At 35.6% G+C, this 18566-nt stretch overlaps 1 protein-coding gene across 2 annotated transcripts in view; it reads right to left on the bottom strand.

The window, feature by feature from the left end:
• DPH6 (diphthamine biosynthesis 6) overlaps positions 1 to 18566 on the bottom strand; it is a 173595-nt gene that overhangs the window by 140324 nt on the left and 14705 nt on the right. For both annotated transcript variants that reach the window (XM_045450107.1, XM_045450106.1), the window contains exon 3: positions 14719 to 14912. In XM_045450107.1, coding sequence (XP_045306063.1) covers positions 14719 to 14912 — 194 coding nt within the window. The remainder of the gene's footprint in view (positions 1 to 14718; positions 14913 to 18566) is intronic.

Below are 18566 nucleotides of genomic sequence, written 5' to 3'. Positions count from 1 at the left end.
AGAGAAAATCATAAGCAGGTTCCACGCTGTTAGTGCAGAGCCTGATGCAGAGCCACAAACCGAGAGATCATGACCTGAGCAGAGATCAAGAGCGGATGCTTAACCGACTAAGCCACACAGGCACCCCTATTTGTCAACGTATTTTCATAAAAATCTACAAGGAGCAATGAACTTTATCAGGGTTAGATGCGCTTAACTTTGTTCACTAAGTTTAATTTAACAACTGCTCATTGAGCACTCAATGTGTGCAAGTACACAAAATAATCACATGATCCAGCACTGGAGATGTTATGAGTAACTGTGATGTAATTCCATTGGCATTGAGAGGTAACAGCTTTCACAAACAGGAGTGTATATAATAGCCCTTTTCTATTGCCACTGGACATTTAAGAGCCATTTTTAAAAATATCTTATTTTTTCATATGCTCTTTCAAAAATCTAAATTCTCTAAAGTCAGCTCATGTAACTTTCAAATGGAAGTCCTTGCTTGAGGCTTTTTACAAATGAGTTAGTAGAGAAAACACTGCTTAGATTTTAAAGATAACCATAGAGTTAAATCTGAAAAGAACATGCCAAAATAAGTTTTGATGGAAAGAAAGCATCTGTAGATAACAAGTTTTGTCATATTCAGGTTCACTTCTTTATCTTCTTTTGAATGACCCATGCATCAGTTTATTCATGTAGGTAACTAGCTAGAAAACATTAATTCCACATGTCCCTTAGAATAGGTTCAATTATCTGAATGAAAAAGTCTATAAAAAAGTCTCAGGAGGGCCAAAAATTATAGGCAACAATGTAGAAAGATAAATTCAATCTAATATAAAATACAAATTTCCCCATATTAAAACCTCTTTCACAATTTGAACAATTACCATTCTTTTTCTTCTCTGTATTAACTTACTAATAAAGTCAAGAGGAATTACACTCATCTCAATGCCAACTTATAGCTACTGCTTAATATTAATATACTAATGGAACTTTGCAATGAAAAAAAAAACTGACTTTATTTAGCTTTACTGGATTATTTTGGAAGCAAAGGAATAAAGTAGAAAGAAAACCTGGCACTAACATGAAGTCGGCAGGCTAAGAAAAACAACAACAAAAAAACAAAAGAAGACTAATTTATACAGCATCTTTCTTCCCAGAAACCTAAAGAGGCTCTCGTATATTTCACCTTTATTCTCAAAACAGATAAATAAAAAAACAGAAACAGAAAGATATATTCGTAGTTTACAGATGCAATAAATGAATTCCAGAGGAGTACAGTTGAACACAATGTCTATATAGTTCAAGAGTTGTATAAAAATCCCATATTAAAAAAAAAAAAAAAAAAAAAAAAAGGAATACAATGCCCGGCTCCTCAAGGTACTTAGCATCTTTAAACAAAAACCCACAAGATAAAAAACAAAACAAAACAAAACAAAACAAAACCTAGTAGCTCTGAATATCAAGATAAAGTACTATAAGAGAAATACAATATTATGTGCAGGTTCCAGAGAGAAAGATATTATATTCAGTGAGAGCATTTGAAGGAAGATATCAAAAGGAGATGCCATGTGAAAGAAGCAACTGGAGAGGAAGGATTATTTATGACTATAGCACAGCACTGTACACGAAAGACATGGCCTATGTGGGTTAAAATGAGTTCTGACATAGACTAGTTTAGATGGAACATAGGTTCCATGTGGGGGAATACTGGGAAATGATGAAAGATAAGCTTAAGCCATATTGCAGAGCACCTGACAGATCAATGGTGAGCAACAAGTATTTTTGATGAAGAGAGGAATGTGATTGGATCTACACTTTAGAAAGACTAACCCGGCAGGAGTTTGTAGGATAAATTATAAAAGGAGAGACTGGAGGAAAACCATAAGTGAAATATCTAAGGTGTCAATTAATTTACAGGTCTGAAGCCAGGTTCAATCTAACATGATGCCGAAAAGCCTACAGAATCTATTAAGACTTTGTATTTTGTAAGTAAGTGGGACTAAATCAAGCTAAAAAGCTTCTGCATAGTTAGAGGAACAATCAACAAAAGGAAAAGACAACCTACAGAATAAGATATTTGCAAAATCATGTATCTGATAAAAGGTTAATACTCAAAATACATAAAGAATTTCTACAATTCAACAGCAAACAAACAAACAAACAAACAAAAAACAGCAACAATAACAAAAGCCCCACAAATAATCCAATTTAAAAATCTGCAGTGGAACTGAATAGGTATCTTTCCAAAGAAGACATCCAAATGGCCAACAGTACAAGAAAAGGTGCACAACATCATTAACCATCAGAGCAATGCAAATCAAAACCCACAATGAGATACCACTCACATCTGTTAAAAAGGCTGTTATCAAAAAGGTAACAGATAACAAGTGCTGGTGAGGGTGTGGAGAAAAGGGAATACTTGGGCACTGTTGGTAGGAATGTAAATTGATACCGCTGCTATGGAAAACAGTATGGAGGTTCTTCAAAAAAAAAAAAAAAAGAAAAAGAAAAAGAAAATAGAACTACCTTATGACCCAGCAATCCCACTTCTGAGTATATATTCAAAGGAAATGAAAACAGGATCTCAAAGAGATAACCTGCACCCCCAGTGTCCACTGCTGCATTATTCACAACAGCCAAGATATGGAAACAATCCAACCCATCAACAGATAAATGGATGAAGACATGTAGTACACATATATCTCATTATATACTAAGCGAAATAAGCCAGAGACAGACACATGTGGAATCTAAAAACCTCCAGACCCAGAGAAATGGGGAGTAGAATTGTGGTCACCAAGGGCTGGGGTGGGCTATGGGAAGATGTTGACCAAAGGGTACAAATTTCCAGTTATAAGATGAATAAATTCTGGGGGTCTAAGGTACAGCATAGCGATTATAGTTAATAATACTGTATTACACTTGAAAGTTGCTAAAAAAATAGATCTTAAATATTCTCACTGCAAAAAAAAAAAACAAAATACGGTAAATAAGTGATGGAATGGATGTGTTAGCTAATGCTAGGGTGATATCATTTTGCAATATATAAATGTATCACACGAAAACATTGTACACCTCAAACTTATACAATGTTATGTCAACTATATGAATAAAGCTGAAGAAAAGACAATATTTTACATGATCACCAGTAAATAAGTTTTTTTTTTTAATTTTTTTTTTCAACGTTTATTTATTTTTGGGACAGAGAGAGACAGAGCATGAACGGGGGAGGGGCAGAGAGAGAGGGAGACACAGAATCGGAAACAGGCTCCAGGCTCTGAGCCATCAGCCCAGAGCCTGATGCGGGGCTCGAACTCCCGGACCGCGAGATCGTGACCTGGCTGAAGTCGGACGCTTAACCGACTGTGCCACCCAGGCGCCCCAATAAGTTTTTAATTCAATTACTATAAAATTAAATCCCACTTACACAGATTATTATGTTAAGCTCATTAGTATAGTACTTTTTGCTTCCTTCTGGGAATTCACACTAGGTGATTTTATTTAGAGTTAAGAAATAGGGAAACAAATTTTTTAGTTGGTATGTACCACATATAACAATATGAAAAAAATGTTAAACATTCAGTTAAAAGCACCATTGAGACTAACATTTATGTATTTATTTATTTAAGTTTTTATTTTAATCAGTCAGTGCTCATCACAAGTGCACTCCTCAATCTCCATCACCTATTTTACCCATCCCCCACATCCCCTCTGGTAACCATCAGTTTGTTCTCTATGGTTAAGAGTCTCTTGGTTTGTCCCTCTCTCTCTCTCTTTTTCTCTTTGCTCATTTGTTTTGTTTCTTAAATTTCACATATTAGTGAAATCATACGGTATTTGTCTTTCTCTGACTGGCTTATTTCACTTAGCATTAAACTTTCTAGGTCCACTCATGTTGTTGCAAATGGCAAGATTTCATTCTTTTTTATGGCTGAATAACATGCCATTGTATATACCACCTCTTCTTTATCCATTCATCAATCAGCAGATAACTGGGTTGCTTCCACAACTTGGCTATTGTAAATAATGTTGCTATAAACACAGTGATGCATGTATCCTTTTGAGTTTGTGTATTTGTATTCTTTGGGTAAATACCCAGTAGTGCAATTGCTGGATCATATGGTATTTCTATTTTAACTTTTTCAGGAACCTTCACACTGCTTTCCAGAGTGTTCTTGGCTGTTCCTAAGAACAGTGCAAGAGAGTTCCTTTTTCTCCACATCCTCACCAACACCTGTAGTAAGACTAAGATTTATTAAGAGTTAATCTCGATTTATAAAAAAAAAAAAAAAAAAAAGTTAATCTTGATTAAATGAAGCCAGCTTGAATGAAGCATCTCCTATACCATCCTACACCAGATTAAACAGATGACAAAGACAGGGTGCTGTAAAATTTAGTGTCACAATATTTGTAATACATAGCTATTGTAATTCACTTTGCTTAGAAACACTGCCCAGTGAAAGCTGAATTAATTAGACACGGAACTGTTAGTTTATGAAGTACTTCATGTAGACTCCTTGTCACTTTTTATTTAAACATGTTTTTATTTAAGCCACCGTCAAGCCCTATCAATCCACCTACAGTGTCCGTTCTTCCCCTTTCACACTGCCATTCCCCCAGTTCAGGTCCTCAGAAACTTTCATCTAGCCCAGTATCTCAGTTTTCAGTTTGAGCTCCTCATCTCCAGAATTCCACTTCTCTAATCCATTTCTCGCATCATTATAGTGGTTCAACTTAATGTCCTTGAAGTTCCCTTCAACTGTACAATTCTATGTCATTCCATTTGCAAAATCCTTCAGGGTAGTGGCTTTCAAATTTGTTTAACCACAACAATTTGTTTAACAGTGTAGAATATACATAACATACATTTATACTCACATAACACTCATTTATATTCACATATGTGAATGCACATTTCACAAAATATAATTAACCTTACTATGTACAATGCATTTTGATATTTTCTATTTTATTCTAGTCTCTTTCATTTAAAGAAAAAAAGGTTGCGACACATTAAACTCAGTTGGAAAATACCAACTTAGGGGCTGCCTACACAATCCTGCCTAAAATTTAAGACACTCCTTTTTTATTTCAATCAACCTTTGTAGACTTATTTTCCACTACTCCTTAAACTCCGAGCTCTAGCCAAATTGAACTTCTTGCTACTTCCCTCATGTATCTCATGATTTCCTGCTTCTGTGAGTTTGGATAAGCTCTGCCCCTAATTTGCAACTTTCTCTTAGACATTTGCTCATGCCTGCCTTTGTCAAAACCCAAACAACGTACAAGGATATCAAATGTAATTTCCCCCATAAGACCCTCTTGATGCTCCTACATGAGATTTTTTTTCTCCTCTCAATTCCCATAGCACTTTAATTGCATACTCCAATGGCAACTGTACCTTGTCTCTCCAGGTTCTCTGAAGGCTGAGACTGTCTTGAACATCTCTTTACACTACTGGTATATTATAAGCATCCAATTAATGTTTGCAGAAAGAAAAACATAGAGGAGTCTATAAACTGCAGTAGTATCAGGTTAAAGATAACAGGAAAAGTCAAGGTTGATTAATTCATCCTTTTTATTCACTCAATTTTTTTCTCACATCAGCATGTCACAGAACAAGTCTCTACTGAATCATCTCTTACCAATACTAATAATTTAAAAACTCTATTTATTGACATCATCTTTGCTTTTTATGGCTATTTTATGATATAAGCACCACAAATTATCTGGATGAACAAGTTCCCAATTTAAAAGGGAAAGTCAGTGTAAAAAGATCAGTTTAAGATCTATCATAACATGTGTCACTACCAATAAAGTCCTGTGCTACGAAAAAATGGAAGGATAACAATAAATGAATAAAGTAATTTATACTTGTAAATTTTAGTAATATGTTCTTAGTCATTTAATAGAGAATATAACAAAGACAAGGTAAAATACAGGTCTAGAATTGAAGTAAAGGACTGTAGGACAGAAACATACATCTAGTGTCTTAGACAACACAATTCCTAAGCAGATGTCTACAAAAGGTTTCTTAAAAAATAAATGGTAGCATAGACAGGAAAAAAGACGAAAAATTCAATAGGACCCAGACACCAGAGACTTGAAAGATAAGTCAGACATACCCAACACACTTTAAAATACATAGAGTTAAGATAGAAATCTATATTTTGCAGAAGAAAGGAACATAAGGAAAGTCAATTAATAAATTTATAGAGAGGCACTGAACCAGGTAAAAAATAAATTGAAAGAGTATATATGTGCATGTTTAATATACACACACAATCAGTGATACCAAGAGGAGAAAGTTCAAGGTTAGGAGACAGAATAATCATTTTGCTAAAATGAGGGAGTCACATTTTCTAAGCTTTAGGGGGAATCTACAGATGAAGACTCTAGACCTGCGATAAGTTTACAAACTGTAATAATTGACAAGTATAATCCAACATTTTACTTCCAGACAGATCTTCCATCATGTGCTTTCTCATGCATGCTTGACTTTACTGTCTGAAGGGCCAGCAATAACACAGCCTCAATGAAGTCGCACCTGGGAGTCAAAATGACACTTGTCTGTGCTGATTCCAACTCTTCTGTTTAGGGTCCAGAATCAATACTAGCAAAGCATTTCTTGTGCCAAGGGACCAGGTTTAATGTCCAAAATCTTGGGAACTGACAGGGCTTGAGGCAAGCTGTGCAATGCTGAAGAGCCAGGAGCAATCTGTACAGGGCTATGTGCCTGTTTAATTAGCATTATGTCTGGGTCCTCCCTGCAAATCTTAAGGGCCTCTTATATGTTCCTCCCACTACAAACCTTTTGGATTTGCCTTAAGCCACCCAACCACCAAGGGTTTTTTTTCCCTAATATTCAGAGTGAAAAAAGATCCACAGAACAATTTTCCACCATAAGCATGTTTTCTAACATGCAGACACCAAAAATAATTTGAAAAAGTGTCTGCTCAGCATTTTTATAAAGTACTCTGCAGCTGGAAATTATTCTTGGTATACTTAGTGGGTTATAGTGCCAAATCTGATAGGATATCTTATTTTGAAAAGTTTCACAATTATGCCTATTCCATTTAAGCTTCTAAGTGGAAAAACAAAAACAAAATGAATTTACCAATGGCATTACATCCTATTTTATAACAATGTTGTGGCTCCCCTGAATTAGATACATTGTGATACAAAATATAATTTGTTAAGCTTTGGACTAATTTGTTCAGTCATCCTTTAAAAGGCATCCATATGCCAGAAATACTGCTGTACACTAGATATGTAAAAATGAAGAGTACCAAGTATGTCTTTGAGGGTCTCACAATCTAGCAAGAGACAGTCACATAAATAATCCTACTAATGTCCTGAGGAAAACAGTAGAGGTATAGACAAACAGAGAAGGAAAATACAGGAAGCAGATAAATTAGAGCCCATTTCATAGAAGTGTATGAAGTGAGAAGTTCTTTAGAACAGAGATAAGGATATGGAAAAGTACAGGCAAAGATTCAGATATAAAAAGCAATCTCCTAAAACCTATTAGTTCATTATAACTTGAACCCAGAAACTTGTATGGAAATGACAGGATCAGACAGGTAGGAATGGAAGGGAAGGCAAGGATCTCTTCTTAAAAGAGTCTTTTCTGACAAGGTAATGTGCTTGTAGTTTGCCTTAGTAGTGGGTTATTTAAGTATTTATGCAGAACAGCCAAGGACAATAGAGTAGAAGGGTTGAATGGTACACAAGGTGATATTGAAGACAAGCTGACGAGTTAGGAGACTCTCACAGAGTACAGGTGAAAACTCAGTAATAGTGAGAATGAAATCACAGGGTCAGATATCAGAAGTCACAGAAGTAATAGCAGGTTCCGAGAGATCTAATAGTGGTGGTTGGCGTGGGAGCGAACTGAAAGAAAATGGAAATCTAGTTGTGGGTCCCAGGTTAGACTTAGGTGATGGGGGTAGATGATGATGATTTTAACTAAGAGAGAAATATAGGAAATGGAGCAAGTTTGTGCAGGAAGAGAATGAATAAAATTTTGAACTTGTTGAATTTATCGTGCCTATAGAATATTCAAGTGGAGATATCATGAGAATTGAATGCAAGTCCCAGAGTATAGACTCACTGTTGTGGTTCCAATGGTCAACTAGGTTTGAAAAAGGATAAGACAGAAGGAGGGAGGGAAGAAGAGATGGAGGAGAGGAGGGAGGGACATACTGAAAGAAGAGCCATTTAGGATGGTTCCTAAGTTTGTAAGCAATTGAAACCTATTTATTTTCAGGAAACCTGCTGCTTTTTACCTCCCTGACACAGTTCACACTTCTACCAGCAACAGCTTGCTTTGTATTTGGAGATCCACTTTTCCCCCCAATGGGTTCTGTTCTTCCCACAGAACCATAGTAAAATGTGGTTCTAGTAATCATGACTCTATCTGTTGCTCTAGGAGTGGCATATGATCTAGACCTATCCAGTCAAATAAAATCATCAACAATGACTGGTTCATAGATGATACAAGTCAGGCCACTGAGTGGCAATGAAATATAACTGGATACCTACATTTTCCTTTGAGTTATTTAAAAAGACTGAAGCTTTTCCTACTAGATTTGAACCAGAAAAAATGTAACCAGGAGCCATTTTCTGAATATAAGAGTCTAGTCAAAGAATGGAATCAATAGAAAATAGAGGCAAGAGATGGAAACAGGGGGGAAAAGATATTGATTACATAATTTGTGTCTTGTACTTAGTCTACTTGAAGCCAAACTTATCTTTAGGTTATTGTCAATAAATTCTCTTTTTCTTAAAGGAACTCTCATGCATTGTTGGTGGAAGTGCACACTGGTACAGCCACTGTGGAACACAGTATGGGCGTCCCTCAAAAAGTTAAAAATAGAACTACCATATGATCAAGTAATCCCACTAGAGGGTATTTACACAGAGAATACAAAAACACTAATTCAAAAAGATGTATTGCACCCCTATGTTTATTGTAGCATTATTTACAATAGTCAAATTAGGGAAGCAGCTCAACTGTCCATCAATAGATGAATGGATAAAGAAGATGTGATATATATATATATATATATACATATATATATATACACACACACATATAAATGTGATTATAGTTTATATATATTATTATATATTAATAATTATATGTATATACTATAGGTTATATATAAATAATGGAATATTATTCAGCCATAAAAAAGAATGAAATCTTGCCACTTGCAATAACATGGTGGATCTAGAGAGGATAATGCTAAGTGAAATAAGTCAGAGAAAGACAAATACCATACGGTTTCACTCATATCTGGAATTTAAGAAACCAAAACAAATGAGCAAAGCACAAAAGAGACAAACAATAAAACAATAAAACTTCTGTAGTTTTCTCAACTACAGAAAACAAACGTGATTACCAGAGGGGAAGTGGGGGGGGGGGGGGAGGGATGGGTAAAACAGAAGAGAATTAAAAGTACACATTGTGGTGAGCACTGAGCAATGTATAGAATTGTTGAATCACTATACTGTACACCTAAAACTAATACAACACTATAAGTTAACTATACTGAAATAAAAATTTTTAAAAATTAACAAGGAAAAGAATATATAAATTTTTTTTTTCAATGTTTATTTATTTTTGGGACAGAGAGAGACAGAGCATGAATGGGAGAGGGGCAGAGAGAGAGGGAGACACAGAATCGGAAACAGGCTCCAGGCTCCGAGCCATCAGCCCAGAGCCCGACGCGGGGCTCGAACTCCCGGACCGCGAGATTGTGACCTGGCTGAAGTTGGACACTTAACCGACTGCGCCACCCAGGCGCCCCAAGAATATATAATACGTAAAAAAAACCCAAAATTCTTTTTCTTTAAAACAGTTTGAATATGACTTATAATCAAAATAAATCTAACCAACACAAAGAGTAAAGTGGCAATTGATGTTTCTAAAAATATAAAGTTAAAATCTAGTTTAAAAAATCAGCCACTTATTTACAAACCTTTATCAACAGTAAATATTTGGTTTAAAAAACAAATGGAAGTTATTCATTTATTATTATATTCAAATTATAATACAAGTTTCCATTAAGGAACTTAAGGTCATCAACACCACGATAAACTGAGAAAACAAATATGAGAGAAGAAAAGTAGCAAGGATTAGAAGAGGAAGACTGAATATGCAGCTTAAGGAAGAATATTAAATGAATCCCATTAGAAAAAAAATTAACACAGATTTCTGGCTAAAGAGAGTCCATTAAAATGACAACAAAGATATAACATCTAGAAAACAAAATGTGGGGCAGGCAGGGGTAGACATCAAAGGATTTCAGTACATTTCCTGAGTCAACAGATGAAGATGGAACAACGGCTGATACGTCAGCAGCAGAAGCTGTAACCTACTATTTGCGTAGCAGAGAAGAAAACCAAGGAAGAGAACAAATTAGGCTACATTATCCTGAACTCCAGGTATAACAAGTATGAGATATGGGGCTGGAAAAACTCTAAAGTCAAAAATGTTCACAGTCAGCTTTGCTCCTGCCTAATTCTCAGATATGAATAAGCAACCAAGACATTTAAGAAAAGACTACAACATGAAAGAGAAGGAAATAGAAAAAAGACCTTAAAGGAAACATTAATATTTTAGGAAACAATGCTTAAAATCACTAGTTTGTATTTTAAGAGGGATATAAGAATGTTACATCTATAGAAGGAGAAATAAATTGTTATAAAAAAGAAACAACCAACAAGTGAAGTTATTGATCACCAAAAATACAACTGTTAAGAAAGGAGGGCATTTAAAAAGGAAATCTCACATCACGTACAACAAAAAGATAGAAAGATACAAAGTAATGTGAGAAAAGACAAGAGATACGAAGATTCAAACTAGGAGGTCTAACGTCCGATCAGCGAGAATACCACAAAAAGGGAATAGAGAAAACCAAGGGAGCCAATTATCAAACAAAGGAAGAGGATTTCTCAGAGCCATCCTCAAGCTACACTTCCGTTGGCTCTGCTATTTTTGTGTGTGTGTCAGATCTGACATTTGTATGTTTTTTCCATACAAAACAAAAAGCCATAGCAACTCTAGGTCTTACATCCACACACCCTTCTCTACTGGAGAAAGTGTTTATCTCCTGCCAACCATCCATCATCCTAGGCTTCATTCATTCTATTGGGTACACATAAGTTAACAAAACCATCCCTGATGCAATCACTATAGTCAGGAGAATGCCATGTTGTGACTGGCTTTCACCTGGATTAATACCATCCCTGAACCATCATTAAGAGAAAGAGGACAGAGATATGCTGCTACTCAATAGGAAGCTGCAGAACGGATGCAGGAAAAGCAACCTTCAATATCCAATGCATTGTTGTGACATTTCAGTACACCAACTATAAAGACACAATCATAAAAGTTAACAGAGAGGAAAAATAAGTCAGCTAAAAAGAACAAAAATCACATCAGCATCAAATTTTTCATCAGCAAAATGCTAGTGAACCATGGAGCAATGCCTTGAATGGTTTGAGGAAAAATTACTTTTCAGTCTAAAATTTTAAATTCATCCAATGTATCCATCAAATGTGAGGACAGAATAGGAACATTTTCAAAATGTATGGATTTGAAAGTACCTCCCTTATGGAAGTTTCTTAAAGATGGACTAAAAAGAAGGAATAGCCAAGACAAAGGAAGACATCAGAAACAGTAAGAAGTGGCTCCAAACCACTAGAGAGAGAAAGAATAAGTTAATCCTTAAATATACTCTTTATAGGGATATGGTGTTTACACATATCCTTCAGTAACTATTACATTTCTTTTTTTTTTTAATTTTGTTAACGTTTATTTATTTTTTTGAGACAGAGACAGAGCATGAACAGGGGAGGGTCAGAGAGAGAAAGGGAGACACAGAATCCAAAACAGGCTCCAGGCTCTGAGCGGTTGGCACAGAGCTGGCCGTGGGCTCAAACTCATGGAGTGTGAGATCATGACCTGAGCCGAAGTCGGACGCTCAACCGGCTGAGCCACCTAGGCGCCCCTATTACATTTCTTACGTGACTTACAAAGAAAACCCACAAAATTTAAAAATCACTATATTTCCAGGAAATAATATAGGTTATCTATATACCAAATTAATATATATACCAAAAATATATATATACCAAAAAATATATATACCAAATTAATCCAGGTGAAAACCAAGGTGACGTTTTAATACTAACGAAATTCTAAAGAATAAAAAAAAGGCTAGTTATGTGAAAATCAGGTTATCTTGTAAACAGCTTGAGATATACATATGTATCTACCTGTCATAATCACCCAGTAATCTATGAGATATAAAAGCTTATTACATTTAAATTGGTTTTCATAACTTCTACAAAGTAGGAAACTTACTCTGTCATTTCTCCCAAGTCGTTGCTACTTCTTTTCAGCAATTAGTTAAGCACTTTGCAAAAAGAAACAACTCCTACTCAAAAATTAGCTCTAATATTTTGAGGTAAAAAAAGAGCTACAAAACAAAAGATTGACTTACATGGGAAAGTCACAAAACTGCAACCTGTTATAAATAAATGCTTAAAATGAAAATGAATCTAAATGCTTCCAATGCTCCATTAATATTCAAAGGATTAAGAAATGCAATTCCATCTTTTTCTTAGAATGAGTGAACACTAACCTGAAGAATTATAGCTCTTCTAGATCCGTTTTTTTCCCATAATTACTCAATTATTCATTAGAATATGTAAGACCTCTATTGGAATTTTTACACCAGTGTTTCACAAATGGATTTAACTATAAAAGCCTAGCTATACAATCTCTTCCATAAAAGCAATATATTTCTAATATTTATGTCCTTAAAATATCCTATAGTAAAATTAATATTTCTATACAGAAAGAGAAGGAACTATTTCGTCCCCGACAACTTGATAACATCTCTTTCAACTATAGTTATAATTATCATGTACGAACTTCCAAAGCAGTTGTCAAGATTTAACATTAGCATTAATTTATGTCATAACTGACGGTTACTATAAAGATAATGGCAAAGCATCCATTTCTCCAAAGACAGCATGGATCAAAAGGGAAATTTCTTCTTAATTACTACTAATCTGCCCATTTTTAATTAAATTGATCAGTAATTTATTATCTTTCCCTTTCTTGGAAGGCTGTTATTATCACACAGCTTCCCCAAAGTTATCAGTTATTAGTGATTTTTAGGCAATCCAATTACTTCTGGTGTGAGTCCCACCATTCTGTAAAACTTGTTTATGCTAAAAACTTAATACCCAATTTCTCTGTACCTTAAAAAAGAAATTTTAAAAATGCAGAATTTGCACTCAATATTTCACACTTGAAAGTGAGCAGTTTCAAGATCTTATTTGTACAGAAAGACAATTAAAAGTGGAACTTTTATGTCTTTCCCCCTTGTTTGATAATCAAAATAGTTGTTATTAGTATTTATCTTCCCAGAGGAAAGAAATGAGGTCCTTGTAATTTCCTTTGAAAAATATCTACTTCTTACGCTATCCGTAACTAAACAATAAATTACGGCATTATTCCAAGTGTTTTCCTTATCAGTTTCTTTTCTAAAGGTAAATACAAACGAAAATATCTGACATACAAAATAAGAAATACTTAATTCAAGCAAACTTTAAAAGAATTTAAGTGCTTCATGTATTTTTTCTGAATCAAAACCCTTAATTGATATTAAGCTTTGATCAGCATCAAATTTAAAATATAACACTGAAGCAGCAAATTTTCATGATACTGGTTCATAATATAACTTCTCAGAAGCTGAACGTTCTGTGAAAAATGAGAAAATGAAATGCCATGTTTCTTGATAGAAGGGACAGAAATCTTCCTTCCTTTTGTGACAATACGCTAAGACAAGCAGGAAATATCAGCTTACACTCTATTTCATTAGATATGCCTTGTATGAATGGACTACAGCTGATTAAAAAAATTCATATTAAGAATACAGAATGTATTCAAATAGTTAACTATCAATGTGAATGAAAAGATAATGGCTTAGTATAAAATAATCTCCATTAATTAACACTTACTGAATAAGTTTCTACTACATTTATAAGGCCCACGTTTTCTCTCCTAAATTTCCTATTTAGAAAAATTAACAGTGAATGCAAAATGGCTGCCAAACTCTTATATACAGGGACTTAAGAATTTAATTTGTATCTCTCTTACTAGATTTAAGCAAGGTTCAGTCTTTTAGGTCTATTTAAATTTCACCATACTAGAAAGGTCTTGCTTGAGCACCCCCTCATCACTCCTTACCACTCTGTTTCCTTCGTCTTCATAGTACTCTTCAGCACCAAGCATATGATTTGCTTGTTTGTTTATTATCTGTCTGGTCCCACTGCAGAGTAAGCTCCAACAGAACAGGGCTTTGTCTGATCTCTTCATTGCACTATCCCCAGTGCCTAGAACTATATACCGTGCACATAGTAGCATTCAATAAGTATTTGTTAAAAAAAAAAAAAAAAAAAGAAAAAAAAAAAGATTAAAAGGTCATCAGCTCCAAAATCCTAAGGAAAAACTTAATTAAAGACACTTGACAACCATGAATGCCAAACTATACCAAAAGTTTTATTTTTAAATAGTATTTAAAATAAAGGCATAGTAAGTTTTCTTTTCTACCCAAAAAGACTATCTTGTCAAAGAATAGCTGGGTTACTAACAGTTGTTAATTATTACTACATTATTCAGTTAATGTAATTGGTTCCTGTGCATACCTTAACAAGTTTCAAAAGCTCATAGAGATCTTCAACCTCATCACCTTCACATTCGGTATACACTCGTCCCGTATCCACACTCCTTCCTCTTATGGTACGGCGGTAGAGGGGAAGAGCCATCGCTTCTGCATACAGATCGACGGCATGATGACCCACTGTCTGATACATGTAGCTATCCAGTTCATCTGACCCCACTGCAACATTGAAAGTGGAAATAATCAGTAAAACAGAGTGAAAAAGAAAGTGGATTTGAAAGTCCATCTGGGTTACTGCTTGGAGACTTACTACAGTATATCTCTCTGCATTAACGAAGTGAAATAAAGTGGAAGAGTGGCACATTTGTCCACAGTTGCATCCAGTTCACATCAGCTCTAGTCATCTCTACTACTAATTACAGATACATATAAATTTTTAAAACTACATACAATAAATTCCCACTGAATTCTAGCTGAATAGCTCCCTCCACAACAAGGAATAAAAGGGCCACATCAAAATGTGTGACAAAAGCAGAGACTCAATCTTGCCCAAAACCCCAGCAGTGACCCACAACAGAAAGGGATCTCACAATACTGAAACCTCTCCCTGAGGAGGGAGGGGTTTGTGCCCCACACCGGACACCCCAAAACTGTAAAACGTGCACTTGAAAGACAAGGACCCTAAAACATCTGGCTTTGAAAACCAATGGGGCACACACCCAGGGGGTCTAAGGGACTGTGGAGGTTTGAGATATTCCTTTTCAGGAGCTTGTGCATAGACTCACTCCTCCCAGGACCCAGCACAAAGACAGCAGTTTGAGAGATGACTGGGTCATACGTGAAGATTTATTTGCTAATATATAACTGTCTGCTGAAGGGGCAGGGGCAAGTTGGGACTTTCTTTGGAGATGGAAGTGCTGGTAAGCAACATTTTCCCTCTCCTTCTTTCCACATTGCTAGCGCTGGTGACAAGTGCAGGTGCCTCACCTCCAATACTTTTCCCCCACGTGGCAAAAGTTATAGGCATGCCCTACCCTCAGCACTCTTTCCTTGCTAAATCCACAGGTGAGCCCCACCTCTAGCACTCTTTTCCTGCATTGCTAAATCTGTGGGCATGTCCCACCCCAGTGCTCCTCCCATACCTTGCTAAAGCCATGGGTATATTCTGCACCCAGCACTCTTCCCCTGCATCACTAAAACCATGGACATCACCCTCAGTGCTCTCCTGCAGCCTCACTCAAGTTGGCCACCAAGCACAGTCCACACAACAGACACTCCTCGATCACTTGAACCTAGTAGCCAGAGCGGCTTCTGTTTCTAAGCCCCACAGGACTAGCTCTATGGAGGCTACCACACCTATAGCACTGAACAGACAGCAGACTGAAACTCCTCCCATCTGCTTTGCAAAAGGCCCATATGCTTGTCCTGGAGCTTCAACCTGAGGGACAGGCTTCATGTTAGTCACATACCTAAAGATTACAGAGGTGCCCTCAGGAACCACAGGCAAGAAGTTACATCTTTGAGCCCTCCCTTGGCCTGGTTACAGCTCACTGATACCTCTCAGAAAGAAGCCCAGGTTTTTGTAACTCATGCCCAGAGTTACATTGATTTCATCAAATCTCAAAGTCTAACAGCGGAGTTTACACTTGTGGTCCCACCGAAATGTATATATTTGCATTCTTTAAAAACTGCTGCCTGAGGATCTGGCTTTCAATCCACCTGAAACTAGTTCTTAACTGAGATCACTCCCTTTGTAACACTGATATGTCTTGGAACACCTTCGACACTGGGGACCTAACAAGAATAAATCAGTCTACTTAGGCAATCACAAAAGTTCAAGAGACAACCAGGAGCTAAAGCAAGGTTGAACAACAAGGTTCATCTACAGAAGGCCATTCCCATCAAGACTGGAAGAGACAGCTGTTTCATTTAATATTTAGAAACAAACACAGAGAGTAAAGCAAAATGAGGAAACAGAGGAATATGTTCCAAATGAAAGAATAAGACAAAACCTTAGAAAACACCTTACTGAAATAGAGTTAAATAATTTAACTGATAAAGAGTTCAAAGTAGTATTCACAAAGATGTTCACTGAATTCAAGAGAAGAATGGATGAGCACAGTGAGAACTTCAACAATGAGGCAGAAAATATAAGAAAGTAACAAACAGAAGTCACACAGCTGAAAAATACAATAACTGAATTGAAAAAGTCACTGCAGGATTCAATAGCAGACTAAATGAAGCAGAAAAAGGATTAGTGAGCTGGCAGACAAAGCAATGGAACTCACCCAGAAAGATCAGATCAAAAAAGAAACAAAAATTAAGTGAAGATAGCTAAAGTGACCTAGGAGACAAGATCAAGAATAACAGCATTCACATTATTGGGGTCTTGGAAGGAGAAGAGAAAGAGAAAAAGAGGTAGAAAACTTACTGACGAAACAATAGCTAAAAACGTCCCTAACCTGAGGAAACAGACATACAGGTCCAGAAAGCAAAGAGAATTACAAATAAGATGAATCCAGAGAGATCCACAGCAAGACCCATTATAATTAAAATACCAAAAGCTAAAGATAGAGAATATTAAAAGCAGCAAGAAAAAAACTAATAGTTACATACAAGGGAACCCCCCCGCCCCATAAGACTATCAGCTGATTTTTCAGCAGAAACTTTGAGGGCCAGAGGGAGTATCATAATATACTCAAAGTGCTGAAAAGAAAAAAACTTCCAGCCAAGAAAAATCTACCCAGCAAAATTATCATTCAGAATTGAAAAAGAAATAAAATATTTTTCAGAAAAGAAAAGCTTAGGGAGTTTATCACCACTAAACTGGCCTTACAAGAAATTTCAAAGGGATTTCTCTAGGCTGTAAAAAAAAAAAAAAAAAAAAAAGCATATATCTAATAACTAGAAAACATATGAAAGTAAAAACCTAATGGGTTAAAGGAAATATATAGTAAAGGTAGTGAATTAACCACTTATAAAATCAGTTTATATGTTAAAGGACAAAAGTAGAAAAATTTACTATAATTATAATTAAGGGATATACAAAATTAAAAATGTATAATATAATATTAAAAACATAATGAGGTGCCTAGTGGCTCAGTCGATTAAGCTGAAACTTAAGCTGAAACCTGACTTGGTTTTGGCTCAGGTCATGATCTCTCTGTTCATAGGTTCGAGCCCTGACTCCATGCTGACAATGTAAAGCCTGTCTGGGATTCTCACTCTCTGCCCCTCCTCCATTCACACTCACTCTCTCTCTCCCCCTCTCCCCCTCTCTCTCTTAAAAACAAAAAAAGAAAAAACTTTTAACACATACAGTGTGGGGGAGGGAATGTAGCTTTTAAAATGCATTCAAATTAAAGTTGCTATCTATTTAAAACAGACTGCTATATATGAAATGTTATGTATATATAAACCTCACAGCAACCAACAACCAAAAACCTATAATAGATACGCAAAAGATAATGAGAAAGGAATCTAAATCCAACATCAAAAAAAAAAAAAAAGGCATTAAACCACAAGGGAAGACAGCAAGAAAAGAAGAAAGGAACAGAAAGAAATTACAAGAAAGATAGGAAACTTAACAAATGGCAATAAGTAATATACCTGTCAATAATTAATTTCAGTGTAAATGGACCAAATTCTCCAAACAAAAGACAAAGAGTGGCTAAATGGATTAAACAAACAAACAAACACAAGACTCAACTATATGTTGCCTAAAAGAGATTCACTTTAGCTCCAAGGACACACACAGAATAAAAGTGAAGGAATAGAAAAGATACTCCATGCAAATGGAAAAAGAAAAGTGGTACTGTTAAACTTTAAAACAAAGACTATAACAAAAGACAAAGGGCATTATATAATGATAAA

Source organism: Leopardus geoffroyi, chromosome B3, assembly GCF_018350155.1.
Source record: "Leopardus geoffroyi isolate Oge1 chromosome B3, O.geoffroyi_Oge1_pat1.0, whole genome shotgun sequence".
NCBI classification, from domain to species: domain Eukaryota; kingdom Metazoa; phylum Chordata; class Mammalia; order Carnivora; family Felidae; genus Leopardus; species Leopardus geoffroyi.
This window is presented reverse-complemented; position numbering and strand designations above follow the sequence as displayed.